This window comes from Rattus rattus, chromosome 4 (assembly GCF_011064425.1).
Source record: "Rattus rattus isolate New Zealand chromosome 4, Rrattus_CSIRO_v1, whole genome shotgun sequence".
NCBI lineage: Eukaryota > Metazoa > Chordata > Mammalia > Rodentia > Muridae > Rattus > Rattus rattus.
This window is the reverse complement of record NC_046157.1, coordinates 81,686,912-81,702,674: the sequence shown is the minus strand read 5'-3', so window position 1 is coordinate 81,702,674 and position 15,763 is coordinate 81,686,912. Positions and strand designations below refer to the sequence as shown.

General features: G+C 47.3%; 1 protein-coding gene across 2 annotated transcripts; it reads left to right on the top strand.

Annotated features, from left to right (window-relative positions):
* The first annotated feature begins 201 nt into the window (after positions 1-201).
* Positions 202-15,763, top strand: LOC116898034 (triggering receptor expressed on myeloid cells 1-like). 2 transcript variants are annotated; one of them, XM_032899424.1, is made up of 4 exons: positions 202-250; positions 4,504-4,860; positions 9,143-9,314; positions 15,376-15,763. In XM_032899424.1, exons 1-4 carry the CDS (start codon positions 202-204, stop codon positions 15,476-15,478), a joined length of 681 nt encoding a protein of 226 aa, XP_032755315.1. In that variant the 3' UTR covers positions 15,479-15,763. The 2 variants fall into 2 exon arrangements, with proteins under 2 accessions (XP_032755315.1, XP_032755317.1); XM_032899426.1 differs by lacking the exon at positions 4,504-4,860 and having other exon boundaries at positions 15,376-15,478.

Genomic DNA, 15,763 nt, shown 5'->3' with positions numbered 1-15,763 from the left:
TCCAAGAAGTTTAACTGAGGTTTGAGCACTGGTCCCTTGAACTACCCTACTGACATCAGCAGGCAGAGTGGCCAGTAACAGCACCGTACCTCCCAGGAATGGCCTCACGTCCTGTTGTGAAACTTTCCAGAGAGTCTGGTATAAGGGTGTCTTCTAGCTGTCCTAGTAGCCCAGAGAAGCCGTCAGGGCTGAGCTCGAAGGATGAGGAAGGCTGGGCTCTGGGGACTCCTGTGGGTGTTCTTTGTCTCAGGTAAGGCAGGCGGGAGTGGGAGGAGGTGGCCGTTCTGGACCAGAACTTTAGAAGCCGTGTGTGTGTGTGTGTGTGTGTGTGTGTGTGTGTGTGTGTGTGTGTGTGTGTGTGTGTGTGTGTGTGTTGTTTTCTGTATAGTCCTGGCTGTCCTGAACTCAGGGATCTGCCTGCCTTGGCCTCCAGAGTGCCAGCTCCTTTTTTAAAAATTCATTATGTAGCTTGTTTGGCTGGAACTTGCTATGTAGACCAGGCTGGACCTCCATCTAGCCCCACTGCTCTGCTTTTTCGTCCCGGTGACTGACATTAAAAGTGTGCATTGCCACACTAGGACCCACCTTGCTCTTGAGTTCTCTGTTGAGCCTGGAGTTATCTTATCCGTTAGGCCAGCTGGCTAGTACACCCCAAGGACCCACTGTGTCTCCCTTCTGCTGCTGGAGCGGAAGTGTGTACATGGGCGCTAGAGATCAAACTCAGGTCCTTATGCAGGTGCAGCAAGCACTTCGCCAATGGAGGGGGCTCTCTAACCCCCTGAAGCTCTCTCCCACTAAGCGCTAAAGCAGGGGTTCTCAACCTGTGGGTCTCAACCCCTGTGACAGGGGTGGGGTGGGAGGTGGGAATGAAGGGGGAGTCGAATGACCTTTTCACAGGCGTCTCCTAAGAAGATCATTGGAAAATAGAAATTTACAATTCAAAACAGTAGCAAAATTACAGCTATAAAGTAGCAATTAAATAATAATATTATTATTAAGTTGGGGGTCACCAGAACTTAATGTCTTAAAAGGTGGCAACATTAGGAAGGTGGAGAGCCACCTTTGTAAAGCACGTGGCCATCAAACACAGGGCCACATACTGCCTACTTCAGGCCACCTGAGCTCAGAAAATCAGACCCTGAGGCCGATGAGCAGAAACATAAGGAAGGGGCGACTTAGAGAGGCAGGTGCTCCGTGCTTGCTTTTCTCTGGCTCTACTCTTTAAAAAGTAGTCTTTATTTTATATGCACGAGTGTTTGCATACATGTATATATATATGTATCCCATACATGTCTGGTACCTGAGGGGGTTGACCAGAAGGTGGCATCAGAACTGGAGTTACAGGTGGTTGTGAGCTGTCACGTAGGTGCTGAGAACCAAACCTTGGTTCTCTGCAAGAGCAGCGAATGCTCTTAACGGTTTTGTTTTGTTTGCAGTCCTGAGGATGGAACCCAGAACTTCCCACAGGCCAGGCAGCTGCTCCCCAGACTCTGTGTGCATTTTGATGTCACAGACATGCAGATCCTTCCATGGGAACAGTGACAGAGTAGGACAGGGTCTCACTATTTTTTTTGTTAGGGTCTCACTTTATAACCAACTTGTCTTTGACCTGGTGGTCCTCCTGCCTCAGCTTCTTGTGTATTTGGATTACAGATGGGCACTACTAGGCCATCAGATCCAGCCAATCAATCCAAAGTGTCATGATCTGAATAACATACATGTATCTTTGAGATAGAGGCTCTCCATGTATCCCTGGCTGTCCTGGAACTGTCTATGTGGATCAGGCTAGTCTCAAACTCACCTGGTGATCATTCTGCCTCTGTCTCCCTAGTGCTGAATTAAAGGTGTGTGTGTGTGTGTCGTTATGCCCGGCCATCTGAATAGTATTATTTCATGTTGAAATGTTTTTCCTCTATTCCCCCATGGTGCTTTAGATGTGGACAATCCATTAGATCCCAAAGATGTAAGTCGTTTCAAAGACAGGAAATCTGCTAGATTAGTAGTCAAAGGTATGAACAGAAGCCTCCTCACGGAGTCTGTGATCCCAGCTCTTCAGTGAATGCCGAGCTCTCACATGTGCAGATCAGGGCTGGCCCAGCCCCCAGCCCTGGGTCTTCCTTTGTAACATTTCAATGAGTCAGGGCTTCCGTGATGACAACTCAAGGGTGGAGTCCACAAGTCTGTCACAAAGGGTGCTTCAGACATCCTGTGATGAAAGAATCAAAATGGATTCAACAAAGCCTGTCTGTGCGTATGAGGACGTTCTGCCACCCTCTGCTACTTTTATTTACTTATTTTTTTCTGAGACAGGACCTCGCGTAACCCAGGTTGATCTCAAATTTATCATGTAGCTGAAGATTGATTATCTTGAACTTTTTCCTGATGTGCCTACTTCAGTCTCCTGAGTTCTGAGATTACTGGCGTGCACCATCACGGAGGGGGTGGAGAGTGCAAGGAAGCCTGTTCACAAGGTTTCCTTAGAGATCTAATTGGCCTTTGAGCCAGGCTCACCTACAGAACTGCCAGTGAGTGCTTGAGGTGAATCTTTCCAAGGCCAGATGAGGGCAGAGCCTTCTGGAGCCTGATATCCTGGGTAGGCAGGCAAGGGCTCTACTGAAGTGGTAAGTCTTGGCCTGTGTGAGTGGTGCATGGCTGCATGAGTTGGTGCATGTGTGCATGGTGTATGCATGTGTGCATGTGTGCATATGCATATGCTTGAGTGAATGTGTGTGTGTTCATGCATGTGTCTGTGTGTATGTGTACATTTGCTTACTTACAAGTGTGAGTGTATGCATGTGCATATGTGCATGTGCGCATGTGTGCATACATGTGCATGTGTGCATGCATGCTTGTGCTCGAGTGCATGTGTGAGTGTGTGCATGTGTGTGTGTCCATGCATATGTCTGCGTGCATGTGGGGGTGTATATGTACATGTACTTATGTGCATGTGTGAGTGTGTGCAAGTGCCTGCGTGCATGTGTGTGCATGTGTATGTGCATGTATGTGTGGCAGTTGTAAGAACAGCAGCAGAAGTCTGGGGAAGTGAAAGGCCAACTTACTGATCTGGCATTCTGTCAGTGCCTTTGTTGGAGAGTGATGACCAAACACTCACATTCTAGTTTATAACGACTGAAATTGTTTTCCAACACCTGACACCCAGTGGGGGGGGACACCTGACACCCAGTGAGGACACCTGACAGCCAGTGGGGGACACCTGACACCCAGTGAGGACACCTGACAGCCAGTGGGGGATACCTGACACCCAGTGAGGACGTCTGACACCCATAGGGGACACCCAACATCCAGTGGTGAGACATCTTATACCCAGTTTTAAAAAAAAAGTGGCTGTGATTTCTGTCAAAAATAAGAGGGATTTATTGCCTTAGGTACCAGGGAATCCAGCAGTGCTGGCTTGAAAACACAGCTAGGGCCACAATTCAATTTTCAGTCCACCACCCCCCCATTTCCAGTTTTCCTCTGCCTGTCTCACTCTCAGGCAACTGATTCCTATAGCAATGGAAAGTTGTCACACCCTGTGGGCCACCAGCCTCTACATAAGGTTTTGAATAGTAACAGAACAGGCTCTGATTGGCTCATCCTAGTCCCATGCTGATCCTAAACCAGTCTATATGGCCAGGGTTTTAGGATTGTTTTGACTTGTTAAACTTGTGAACTTGGGAAAGTGGGCAGGTCCCTCAGCTGAGCCATAGAGGGATGGCTACCCTGAGAAAGGAGCACTTTGTCACTCAAAGAAGGGAGGACAAGATGCCAGACAGGCAGAATTCCCATCCATCGTGCCCGGGGATGCCTGATTTTACTTCTTTTTCTCGATGCTTCCTTGGTGTCTCCTGAACTGAGGGTCTCTTCATCCTGACTTAGACAGAGCCTCAACAGACTTCCTGAGCATCACCCTGTGCTTGGAGAATGTCTTTGTATCCAGTCTTCACCTTGGAAAGTGCCTTTCCACAGGTTTTCCCTCCCATCATGCACTGGTCACTCATGTCTCCAGTGAGACAGTTTCATGTCTCTAAAGGGTCATTTAGAGCTAGGGAAATAAATAACACAGTCGGTGAAGTGCGGCCTCACAAGCATGAGGACTTGAGTTTGATATGCAGAAGCCATGTAAAGCCAGACGCATTAATAATCCCGGCACTAGGGCAGCAGAAAGAGCTGGATCCCTGGGACTCACTGAGCAGACAGCCCAGCTGAATCATCCAGTTCCATGTAAAAAGTGAGAGACCTTGAGAAAAAAAGAGACAGCTAAATGACAGTATTCTGAGGTGTGAGCGTTACCTGAGGTTGGCCACTGGGCAGGACAGGCATGCACACATGCACACATACATTAACATGTACTCACAAAAGTGTTATTTATCAAGTTTGATTTCCATGGACTACAAATCACTGGCTCTTGTACTAAAACATACACCCAAAAACTCCTTCCTAGTGGAGAGCTTGGACAGCCGTCACTCCCTACAGAACCTGTTTCTCTCTTTCCGTTTATAGAAGTCAAAGCTGCCATTGTCCCAGAGGAAGAAAGGTATGACCTAGTTGAGGGCCAGACCTTGACAGTGAACTGTCCCTTCAACATCATGAAGTATGCCAGAAGCAGGAAGGCTTGGCAGAGGCTATCAGCTGGGAAGGAACCCTTGACCCTGGTGGTCACAGAGAGGTCCTCTACAACATCCAGTGAAGTCCGTGTGGGGAAGTACACCCTGAAAGATGACCCTACCGAGGCCATGTTATTTGTTCAAATGACTGACCTTCAAGTGACAGACTCTGGATTGTATCGTTGTGTGATTTACCATCCTCCGAACAACCATGTTCTGCTCTTCCATCCTGTCCGCCTGGTGGTGACCAAGGGTGAGTGACCAGGAAGTGTGTGGCGAGAGGGGAGAGGGAGGTGGGCCAGACATGAATGGAAAGGTGTGTCTCTGTATGCTCAAATTGTTATTTCTGTACAGAGCTGAATATTGGCAGGATTCTCGTATCCATTACCAGGTCCATTACCAGGTTTTCTACTTTGTGAAAATCCAGCTCCTCCTCACCTGTCTAAGGGAGTCTAGAATTGCATCCAATTGGCTGTAATAAAGATCTGACAGCCAGTAGCTAGACAGGAAGTGGAGGGTGGAATTTTTGGAGAGAGAGAGAGGGATGACGGGAGAAGAAATGAAGTAAAAAGATTCTCCAGGGACACAGAGGTGAATGGGTGGACCAGAGTGGAGTAGAGAGGTAGAGCTGGCACTGGTAAGTTCCAGAATTAGTCAAGACAAGTATAGAGTAGCTGGGAGACAGCCCTGGCTAGCAGGCCCAAGCTTTAAAATATTATAAAGCCTGTGTGTCATTATTTATATCTTTGGTGGGGACAAGATGGTCCCACCATGTGGGGCAGTTTTCCTGATGCCTGGAAGCCCAGTTTTCTTCTGGACTCTTCTTGCTGCTATTCAAGGCTCTTGGCAGGCACTGGATCCGACAGTAATTAGGAGTTCCTGTGTATGGATTCCCCTGGGGAAAGGTGGGCAGTATACTTGGGATGGTTTAGTTCTACTTCTGAGACCTCTATTTAGAAGTCATGTCCTTAGGAGATCTTTCTTCTTCTTCTTCTTTTTTTTTTTCCTTTTCTTTTTTTCGGAGCTGGGACCAAACCCAGGGCCTTGTGCTTGCTAGGCAAGCGCTCTACCACTGAGCTAAATCCCCAACCCCGAGACCTTTCTTCTTTAACCAACCATTTAGATTGTTTCAATGTTTCATCAGAACAACTCTGCAGCCAATGTTATAAATAGGGAACTATACATTTAGAACATTTTCTGGTTAAAAAAAAAAAGTCTGTTCCACCAAAGGTCCAGAAAACCCATGATGCCTTATTTTCCTTCGTGTGAGTCACATTGGTTCAGGCCGCAGCTGCCTAAGAAGCAATCTCTAGATGACCCTCAAAGACTGCCAGAGCTTTTAAGGCCACATTTTCCTCCCCAATGAGCATCATTCAGAGGTGAGAAGGGTTGGGGAGGATGTGCTCAGACTACTGGTTGCACTCTATCCTCCAGGCAAGGTTCTAGCTTTTACACTTGAGTTTGGGACATTGCCAGTCTCTTGCTTAGTGCTGGACAGTCCCTCCTCCAGAGGGGGTTCTCTCTGGAACCTTAGAGTCCTAGAGGGAAGCTCCCTCTGTTTCCTTCATGGCCTTCTATGTGACCTACGGATCCTCCAGGCTCTCTGCAGACCAGTGTGGCAGCCCTCTGCCCTCATAGCTTAGCATACTATGTATGCTACATGCTGTTCGTTGGACATTTCTTTCAGGCCAGAGAGACTTTTAAGTTTGCTTGTTTGAAAATCACCCATCAAACCTTTCCATGGCAACCTTGGCAGCTTGGCAGATCTTCCTAGGAGAGCGTGGATTCCTTTCAGGTTTTCTTGTTTCCATATCCGGTAGATTTGCATAATGGGTCACCAAGTTCTCTTTTTCATCCTAACAACTTTACAATGCTTAAAGAAATCGGCTAGATCTTACATAGTCACACTGTCATTTCATTTGTGGACAGAAATCGCACTGTTGGCAGAAAGAATCTTAGGATTCATAGGGAGATCCATATAAACCAAGGTCTGCCCCTTTATCTGTGAATCCACGAGGCTTAATGAAGGCACCTCACTCTCCAGTGTTCATTCCTCCATGTTCTCCTCCCTGCCTTCCTCTACATTTGATTGTAGGATTAAATCCCCACACTTTCCCTGTCACTCATGCTTCAACTCTCTCCTGAACCAGGAAACCCTCCAGACTCCTGCCCATAAACACCCATGCTACTGGGGTGGGCTTCTGGGAATTAGCTTTGCCACCCACCCACAGATGTTGCTTCTTTGGTTATATTGATTTGGTGGCTGTAGGATCCAGTCTGAGTGGGATAACAAGAGACAGACTACTGCCCATAGCTGCTTTGTCGACCATAGCTACTCTGCTATTCATAGCTGCTTGGCTGCCCATAGGTATTCTGCTGAGAGGAACTGCTCAGATCATAAGTAATCAGCTGTGAAGAGAAATGGCTGGTAGGAGTATGACCTCAAAGAGAGAACCAGGGGATCAGAAATTTTATAAACACACACACACACACACACACACACACACACACACACACACACACACACACATATATATATATATATAAAATTGGCTTCAGGAGGCCTTGTTCAAGCTATGTTTTATGCCAAGCCAATTGATTAAGAAGTAGAGTATCAGTTGGGCATGGTAGCCCTCACTATTATTCCCAGCACTGGTGAGGCAGAGGCAGGTGCATCTCTGAGTTCAAGACCAGTCTGGTCTATGAGGTGAGTTCTAGGACAGTCAGAACTATATAATGTGAGAGACTTTGTCTCAAATATACAGTATAGCATCTTCTAGGCAGTTTGTGTGGGAAACATGGGACAGCATTAGCAGAAAGCTGTCATACAATGAGGCAAAGTCAGTGGGAATCTAATCAAACAATGTTGCACAAAGGGAACACAGGAAGTCTCAAGTGTGCCCTTGACCAAGCGCTCATCAACTGTAGGACTGTTAACTCCAGTCGTTTCAATGGGGACTCCCAGCTTGCCAGGAACTAAAACCTTAAGTTCTTCAGGGCCTTGACCCTAGCCTCAGATCAAACCTTGCCAAGTTTGCTCCTGGGCAAGGACACAGAACAAGTGTTCCCTTCTAAGGAAGTCTAGGATCAGTCTGACTCCCAGCGGAGTGGGATGGTAGGATGACTGTCTGCAGGAGGTTGTTCCCATTACCTGGGATTAACTGTGGTCACTCTGTCCATATCCTAGGTGGGGCTGGTTCTAATCTTCTGTGCTAGATTATAGTTCACTGGTTCTGGCAGACTTTTTACTACCCATGATCTTGTAGGCATGGTGGCTGCTGTCTGCTCTCCACAGGGTGGGTAAGCAGGCTGAATGCTGTGTGCCAACTAAGCTGCATAGGAGGTTATGGTAGTGGTGACAATGGTGGTCATAGTGCCATAAGCACGCGTCAAACCCCTGGACAGGTTAGCTATATGTCTGGAGGGCAGTTAGAGGCTGTCCCAAAGAAGTTACATATGCAGCCTGTACATAAGGCCAGTGGTCTGGGGCCTGGGTGTCAGGCTCAGACAGGCCTGAGGCTGATATCAGTAGGGTGTCCACTGGTCCCACACATGTGTGCCCATATGCCTGGGTGGTGTGCATGTTCTTGAGTCGACTGGGCTAGGGCTTCTGTAGCTCTGCTGGCTTGCAGGTAGTCTGTAGGTACTGCAACCAATGGATGTTGTGCTCTCTTCTTAGGAAGCCTCTTGCAATCTACCCTCCTCCTTCCAAGATGCCATTGGTGGCCCTACCTTGGGCTTCTAAACTCTATATCTTAAGCCTTGCTGTGGGCATAAACCACATGAAGGTCTTATTTCAAATGCAGACCCTGCCTCAGTAGACCTGAAGTGACACTTGCTTATGAGGAAAAAGTCTCTAGGCTCACTTCAGTAGTGACAAACGTACTTATAAGTCCCCACTATGAATTTCTGAATTCTCTGAGAAATAGCCTGTGCCTTGCAGGGCTCTACATCCCCAGCAAGTAACAGTGGATGTGTCAGGGATGGCAGAGAGCAAAGGAACAGGCCTCACTCCCTAGAACCAGGAGAATCTGTGCCAAGCCCAAGACGGGGCTCAGTTGCAATACACCAGTACAGGACAGCCTGAGAGTGACGCGACTTCCAGAGGCAGCGGGAACAGTGTCAGGAGAGGATGGGGCTGGTGGAGAGTGAGCAGCAGGCAAGAGAATTCCCAACTCAAATGGCCCGAGAAATCTTTCCTCACCTTCCCACCCTTCCTCCTTTTTCCTGCCTCTGACTCAGGATAACTTTACACTATTTCTTTGGATTTTAGCAAAAGAAAACCTTGCTTCTTGAATGGCTATATTTATTTACCTCCTCTACTCTATTTCTCTTCACCTACTGATCTGTCCATCTGTCCATCTGTCCATCCATCAATCCATACGTCTCTCCCTCCCTCCATCCATACATCCATATATACATACATCTGTCCCTTCATCCATCCCTCCATCTTTCCATCCACCTATTCAGCTACCCACCCACCCATCCATATCTATCCACCCATTCATTTCTCTATCTCTTTTGTCTTCCTGCAGGTTCTTCAGGTGTGTCCGTTCCTGACATCATTCCTACTACAAAGCCGACTGAGGTTCCCGTCCTCATTACCACAAAACATTCAACTCCAACCCGATCCCTACCCAAGTCCACTGCTGTTGTTTCCTCTCCTGATCCTGGAGTCACTGTCAAAAATGGGACAGATCCTACGAGGTAGGTTTTCTTGGCTCCTGGCTTGGACACCCTTTATTTCTTTATCTTTGTGTTGAGAGGAGGTGGGAATGAGGATATGGGGTGGGTGGAGCAGTATCAGACTTGATCCTCAGTCTGTGTGCAAATTTCCAGAGAGGGCAGAGATGACTGACTGTGCAGGTGGCTCCTGTCTTCTCCAGCTCACCCTCCACGTTTCCTAGCACATGAGAGGAGTGGGAGGATGGAAACGGGCATTTTCAGTGAACCCTGTTAGTCCTGCCAACCCAGAAGCTGGACAGATTCTCATGTCAGGTACACTAGCTGTGTATGTAACGTTGGGCAAGCCAGGGATCCCTGTGACCTAACAGTACCAAAGGATACTGTTGGGATGCTAGAAGGCCAGAGCTAGAACAGGTTATCCACGGCCAGATATTGTACTGCAAGCATCACTAGTATCACTCATTCATTCTCTTTGACTTTATTGTTCTATTTGATTTTAATACTAGTGGGAGCACCCTCCCATAGACAGAAGGAGTACACCTCCATAGACTGAAGGATTGTAAGTTTATGGAAATGGTTTGCATTTTTTTTTCTGTTTGCAGTTCTAGCAATCAAACTAGCCAGAGCTCCTGGTTTCCGGATATGCTAAAATAAGATTTTCCAGGAGATTCTTAACCCATGTTTATGTCTGTCACCTTTTCATCTTTGTATGAATGCCTGAGACAATAGGTTTAAAAGAGGATGGGCTCTCTTTGTCTCCGAGCTCTAGAGGTTTCAGTGCATGGCTTTGGGATCTGTGGTGAGACAGCGTATCATGGTGGCAGCGTATGACAAAGCCATTCCCTCCATGGTCATGAGACTGAGGAAAATGAAGAGGAAGAAGAACAGGCATGGTTGCTTTATCCCTTTGGGGATGGATACATGGTGGATGGTGAATGGGTGGATGGTTGAATACGTGCGTGGATAAATATTTGTGTGCATGGGTTCCTGTGGATACACGGTGACTAAATGGCAGGATGATAAAAAGGGTGGATGGATGGACGATAGACTCAAGAACAGAAGTAGATGGATGGATTGAAGAGGCCCCACAGGCCTAGGCCTCCAATTGATTCCAGCCTTTCACCTCTCTGTCACCTCCTAACAGTGTCACTGATGTGACCAAACTGTAGCCGCAGGCCAAGTTAAGAGTGATCACCTTAGCACGCACGTCCCTTCTTGTAGTTATTAATGGATGTTGATATACCTTGGAATATGCTTTCATTTAAATGTTGTGTCAACAGTGAAAAAAGTCTTTACTGTTCCCACCGATCCAATCTGGTCCCACCCATAGCCACATGGAGTGTCTTTATTCATACATGCCTTAGCCTGGTACCTGTTCTAATTACACACATAACATCATTTTCTCTGCTAAGTTCGTCCTTCAGCAGTGCAAGTGTGCCCGCATCCCTTTAATCCAAGAACATGGGGATTGGGGAACAGGGCATGGACAGGAGATCCAGGAGGATATCTGTGAGTTTGAGGCCAGCCTAGTATAAGTTCTGGGACAGCCAGAGGTATATAAAGCGCCTCTATCTAAGACAAACAAACAAGTAATTAAACACATAATCCTTAAACATTACTCCCTACTCCTCAGAATCATAATTTCAATAAACACACATATTACCATCGATCAGAAGACTCATAAAGCTTAGAGTCATTTGTCTACTCTTAGCTGTTTTCATTTCAAAATCGTCTGTTGTTGTTACTTTTTCCGACAGGACTTTTCTGTGTAGCCTTGACTGTCCTGGAGCTCATTCTGTAGACCAGGCTGGCCTTGAACTCAGAGATACACCCGCCTCTGCCACCACTGCCAGGCTGATTTTTAAAATCTTTTATCCCAACAAAATTTCTCTGAAGATTTTTGAGCACTTACACGACTCTGCACACTATTGCACATACAAGCTTCTATTGTAAATATCAGAAGTTTCAGGGTTGGAGAGACGACTCAGTGGTTAAGAGCAGCAGCTGTTCTCACAGAGAACCTGGGTTTGATTCTGGGCCCCCACATGGTATATCATGTCACCTATATTCCCAGTGCCTGCACCTTCTTCTGGCTCTCATGGGCAAACATTTCACCTACACAGTGCATAAACATATCAGGCAAGCACACATATACATAAACAAGAATAAATAAAAGATTGTGCAGATGATCTCCAATGTTGAAATGGGGTGGTGGTACTGCAGGGTGGCCATCTTGGGTTTAGTTTATTAGAACATTTCTCTATGGGCGATCATTGGCTCAGAGAATGGGCTAAGGATGCACAAGAATCTGGTTCCATCTTCAGCACCAAGAAAAAACCTATTCCTAGCAAATTAGATGTGGTGCGTTCAGGGTACTCATTTCTCTGAGAGTGTAGACGCCTGTTCCAGGCTTGGAGGCCAGCCTAGTGTTCACCTCTTCCCATTGTTTGCTTGATACCAGGGCAAGTGTCAGGAACAGGGTAGGTACTTATTCAGCCTTCATGGAGTAAATAACATTTGCAATCTAGTGAGTGTTAGCACTGATCTTTCTTTTCTTTTAAAAATATTAACTTTTCATTGCACGTACGTGCATGCGTGTGTGTGTGCATGTGTGCATGTGTGTGTGAGTGTGTGAGTGTGTGTGTGCATGTGTGAGTGTGTGTGAGTGTGTGTGTGTATGTGTGTGTGTGTGTGTGTGTGTGTGTGTGTGTGTGTGTGTGAGTGTGTGTGTGTGAGTGTGTGAGTGTGTGTGTGAGTGTGTGTGAGTGTGTGTGTGTAAATTGTACACCTGAGTTCAGGTACTTGAATAGACTGCAGAGGCATCTGAACCCTTGGGGTTAGAGTTACAATAAGCTGTGAGCTGCCCAATATGGCTGCTGGGAAATGTAACTCAGGCCCTCTGGAAGAGCAGTATATGCTCTTAACCACTGAGCCATCTTCCCAGAAGTTACTTTTTCTTCCTTGCCTTTATTTTCCAAGGCACAGGAGGTAGGCGCCCTGCTCACACTCTGACTACCGCTGTACCTCTTCCAGCCGCTAACTTTACCCAGTGTAGATATAACGGGGGATCATGCGCCAATTCTGATCATTGTTGGTCAGAGTCCAGACAGGACAGCAGCAGCCATCCCAGCTGTCCGTACAGAGAACTGCTGGGATTCAATGAGTTCTCTGCCTGGGTGACAGAAGAGCAGAGCCCCTGCCCTGTGGATAGGCAGGCATTGTAGGGAGCCCCCTCCTCCTGTGGCAGGGACTTCCTCATAGGTAGGGCATGGGAAAGTAAACCTCATGAAAATGTCTAGGAAGTAGTCCTTGGCAGAGTCATTAGGGAAATGAGGCTGGGCAGGGAAGGAAATCAATAAAGGGTCATAAACAGGGCCAGCTTCCCGGATGTGCCGTAGTGTGGGTCACACAACAGAGTCTGGTGAACACCTGAACTTGCTTCTATCAGCAGAAGGCCTGGGGTGTATATACTCCTGCATCCAGTCATTGGGTGAGGGCAGCCCTACGCAGTGCATGGGTACATGGAGTCCCATCACCTCAGAGGCCCCACAGTCTGTGCAAAGCCTGGGAAAGAGATAGGTGAAGTGCTGCCCTGAGGACGTGCCCTGCAGCCCAGTGCAGGACAACAGCTCACAGCTCCAGGAAACACAAGAGAGCCCGGGCAGCCTTGACTTGGGAAGCAGTGCAGTTAGCCAAGGCCAGAAGCAGGGCCTTTCTAGCAGCAGGTTCCTCTGGGGGCCAAGGCTGGCACCAGGGAAGGTACTGTGGTGACCACAAGATGAGAGACAGGAGCCAGCCTCCCTGCATTGGTTACCGCTCCAGCTCTGTCAACTGCTGACCTTACCAAGTGGCCTTGGGAATATTGTCACCCTGGTAGGAGACAGGCAGGAGGCTGGAGAGGGTGTCAGCACAGAGGGGCATGTAACCCCAGTCTATCAGCATGTGCATGACTACATGAACTGCTCTCAAGATTGTTATTTTGATTTATTCTTTAACTGAGCTCAATTCTATTTCCTAATGATTTCTCATGATACCTCCACCCTATCTATCTATCTATCTATCTATCTATCTATCTATCTATCTATCTGTATCTATCATCGTCTATCAATCATTTCTATATCTTTATATCTATATTGTAACATGTAGTTTCTACTACCTCACTTTACGCTCAGGGCATATCACATGACCAGCCACACCCCTGGTTTCCTTGGATCCATGGATAAAAGACATGTACACACACACACACACACACACACACACACACTTTTAACCTGCCATATGACTCAGTCACTGGCCTCTTCTAAGTTTCCCACGGCGAGATTGCCCCTCCCTTTACTCCTTGCTACCCTAAATCCGCCCGCAGCTTAGCTGTGTTTCTAATCTCGCACCTGCTACCCCAGGCCCAATCGGGGAATTGGCCAATGCTCACTCCACTGGAGATCTCACATGGCTGATGGCACTCTCTCCCCTGAAGCATGGTGAATCTCTTTCCTTCTCTTGTGTCTCCTAGCCTGCCTGCAGGAACCTAGATGTCCCACCTCTTCTGCCCAGTCAACCACCCCTTACACTATAGACTATGTATCTATACATCTATCTAATCTACATATCTATCTATCTAATCTCTACACGTAGACATGTACACTTCTACATTTCTACATGTCTAATCACTAGCCATGGTTGGAGCAGGGCTGTAGTGTGTGCTCAGACCAGCAGGACTTTACACTGCTCTGTATAACTGCACTACAGGGTTACACACTAAGCTTTAGTTAGTAAGCAGGTCATTGACCAAGCCATTCCGTTCTACTCATTTATTTACACAAGGTCTCGTCCTGTTGCCCATGCTGCCTCCTGTGGATCTGGGACCTTCTGCCCTCAGCTCACCAATGCTGGGATTATGAGCATGAACCATTTCTAGATTTATTAGCCAGTATGTGGTTATATGTAGAGCGTATGACGGCCTTGTGCTTACATGTAAGCAAGCACTGGGGAACCAGCAGTGCTAAACATGCGTTGCTGTCTCTTCAAAGGAAGAGGTGAAAAGCCTGTCTTCTGCCAGAGATCTGGGAGTGGTCACCTCTCTCTTCACAACCCGTGTGGTTAAGTCACACTTGCCTGGCTGCCCCCTCCCCACCACAACTGTTACGTTTATCTCAGTCATTCACCCAACATCCTTATCTTGAGCACTGTTTCTCAGGCAATAGAACCCATCTTTATGGAAGATGTCATTTGTACTTTGGAAAGAGTTTCAGTGTCATCATGTTGTGTAAGCTTTGTTGTACACACAAGATTGAGTTAGTTACAATCAGGAACCTCTTTTTCCTAAATTGTGCTGTAGTTAAGTTTGCCTAAAACAAACTGCTCAGGGTCAGACTGTAGAAGTTTCAACTAACACCAGCCACTGAATTTGTGGATCCAGTTGTCCCTCTTGCCTCACGCAGATGGACACTCTGCTGGCCATGGATTTGCAGAGACGCCCACAAGTATATGTCATTAATACTCCATGTGGCCTCCCTGTGATTCATTGTCACCTGTCCCTTTTGTCTCTGTGTCCTATCACGCAGAGTCTGTGTGTCCTCATCTGCTTCCCTAGCTGCCTAGGTCAGGCAGGGCTTGCTCTTCTCTGTGGGTCTATTTTCTACGTCTATTGCTCTCTACCTGGAACTTGGAGAACCATTTTGCTAAACTCATGACAAGTCCAAAGTGGGCTTTTCAATGAGGTTGGGTTCTTCCTGGTTTATGAATGGGAAAACGAGGCTAAGGTGCAGTGACTGTCCCCAGAAGAGGGTCAGAAGGCTGACCACAGAGATCACTTCCCTAGATGTGGTCCTCATTTCACAAAGAAGGCCAGGATGCTGGGTTAGCCCTTTCTTCCTCATGCATCTCCCAGACCTGAGCTCTGTGCTCTCCACAGCACGCATTTCTAATTGGTAATGCCAGGAAGTGACCCTCTAAACTGCACAGGGCTAGAGGCTGCGGGGAAGCTGCAGGGAGGACATAGGATGAATGATTCTGTCGGAAAAATTCAGTAGATTCTGCAATGTGGCTGGCCATTGCACTGACCTTCAATCCCCTCTCTCCACAGTGTCTCCACATACAATGTTGTTGTTCCCGTGGTCTGTGGACTCCTCATCAAAACTCTGATCTTCATCGTCTTATTCGTTGTCACAAAGAGGTCATTTGGATGACAGATCTTGAAGCTACACAATAGTGACCTTCAGCCATGTCTCTCACAGAAGGAGCTGACATGAGGGGGGCTATGGAGGAACTGTGACACAAATTGAGCCTGTAATCATAGGTGACATGTAAGGCTCAGGATGTCCCCACCTGGTCCTGCCCACCCTCCTCATCTCATCCATCATTTAGGGAACGTGTTCTGCACCCTCAGGAAAGAGGAACCAATTCCTAGAACACTCTGGTCTTTCCCCCTAAATAGGTGGGTTTGTCTGAAATAAAGACAGAGCAAAGTACTT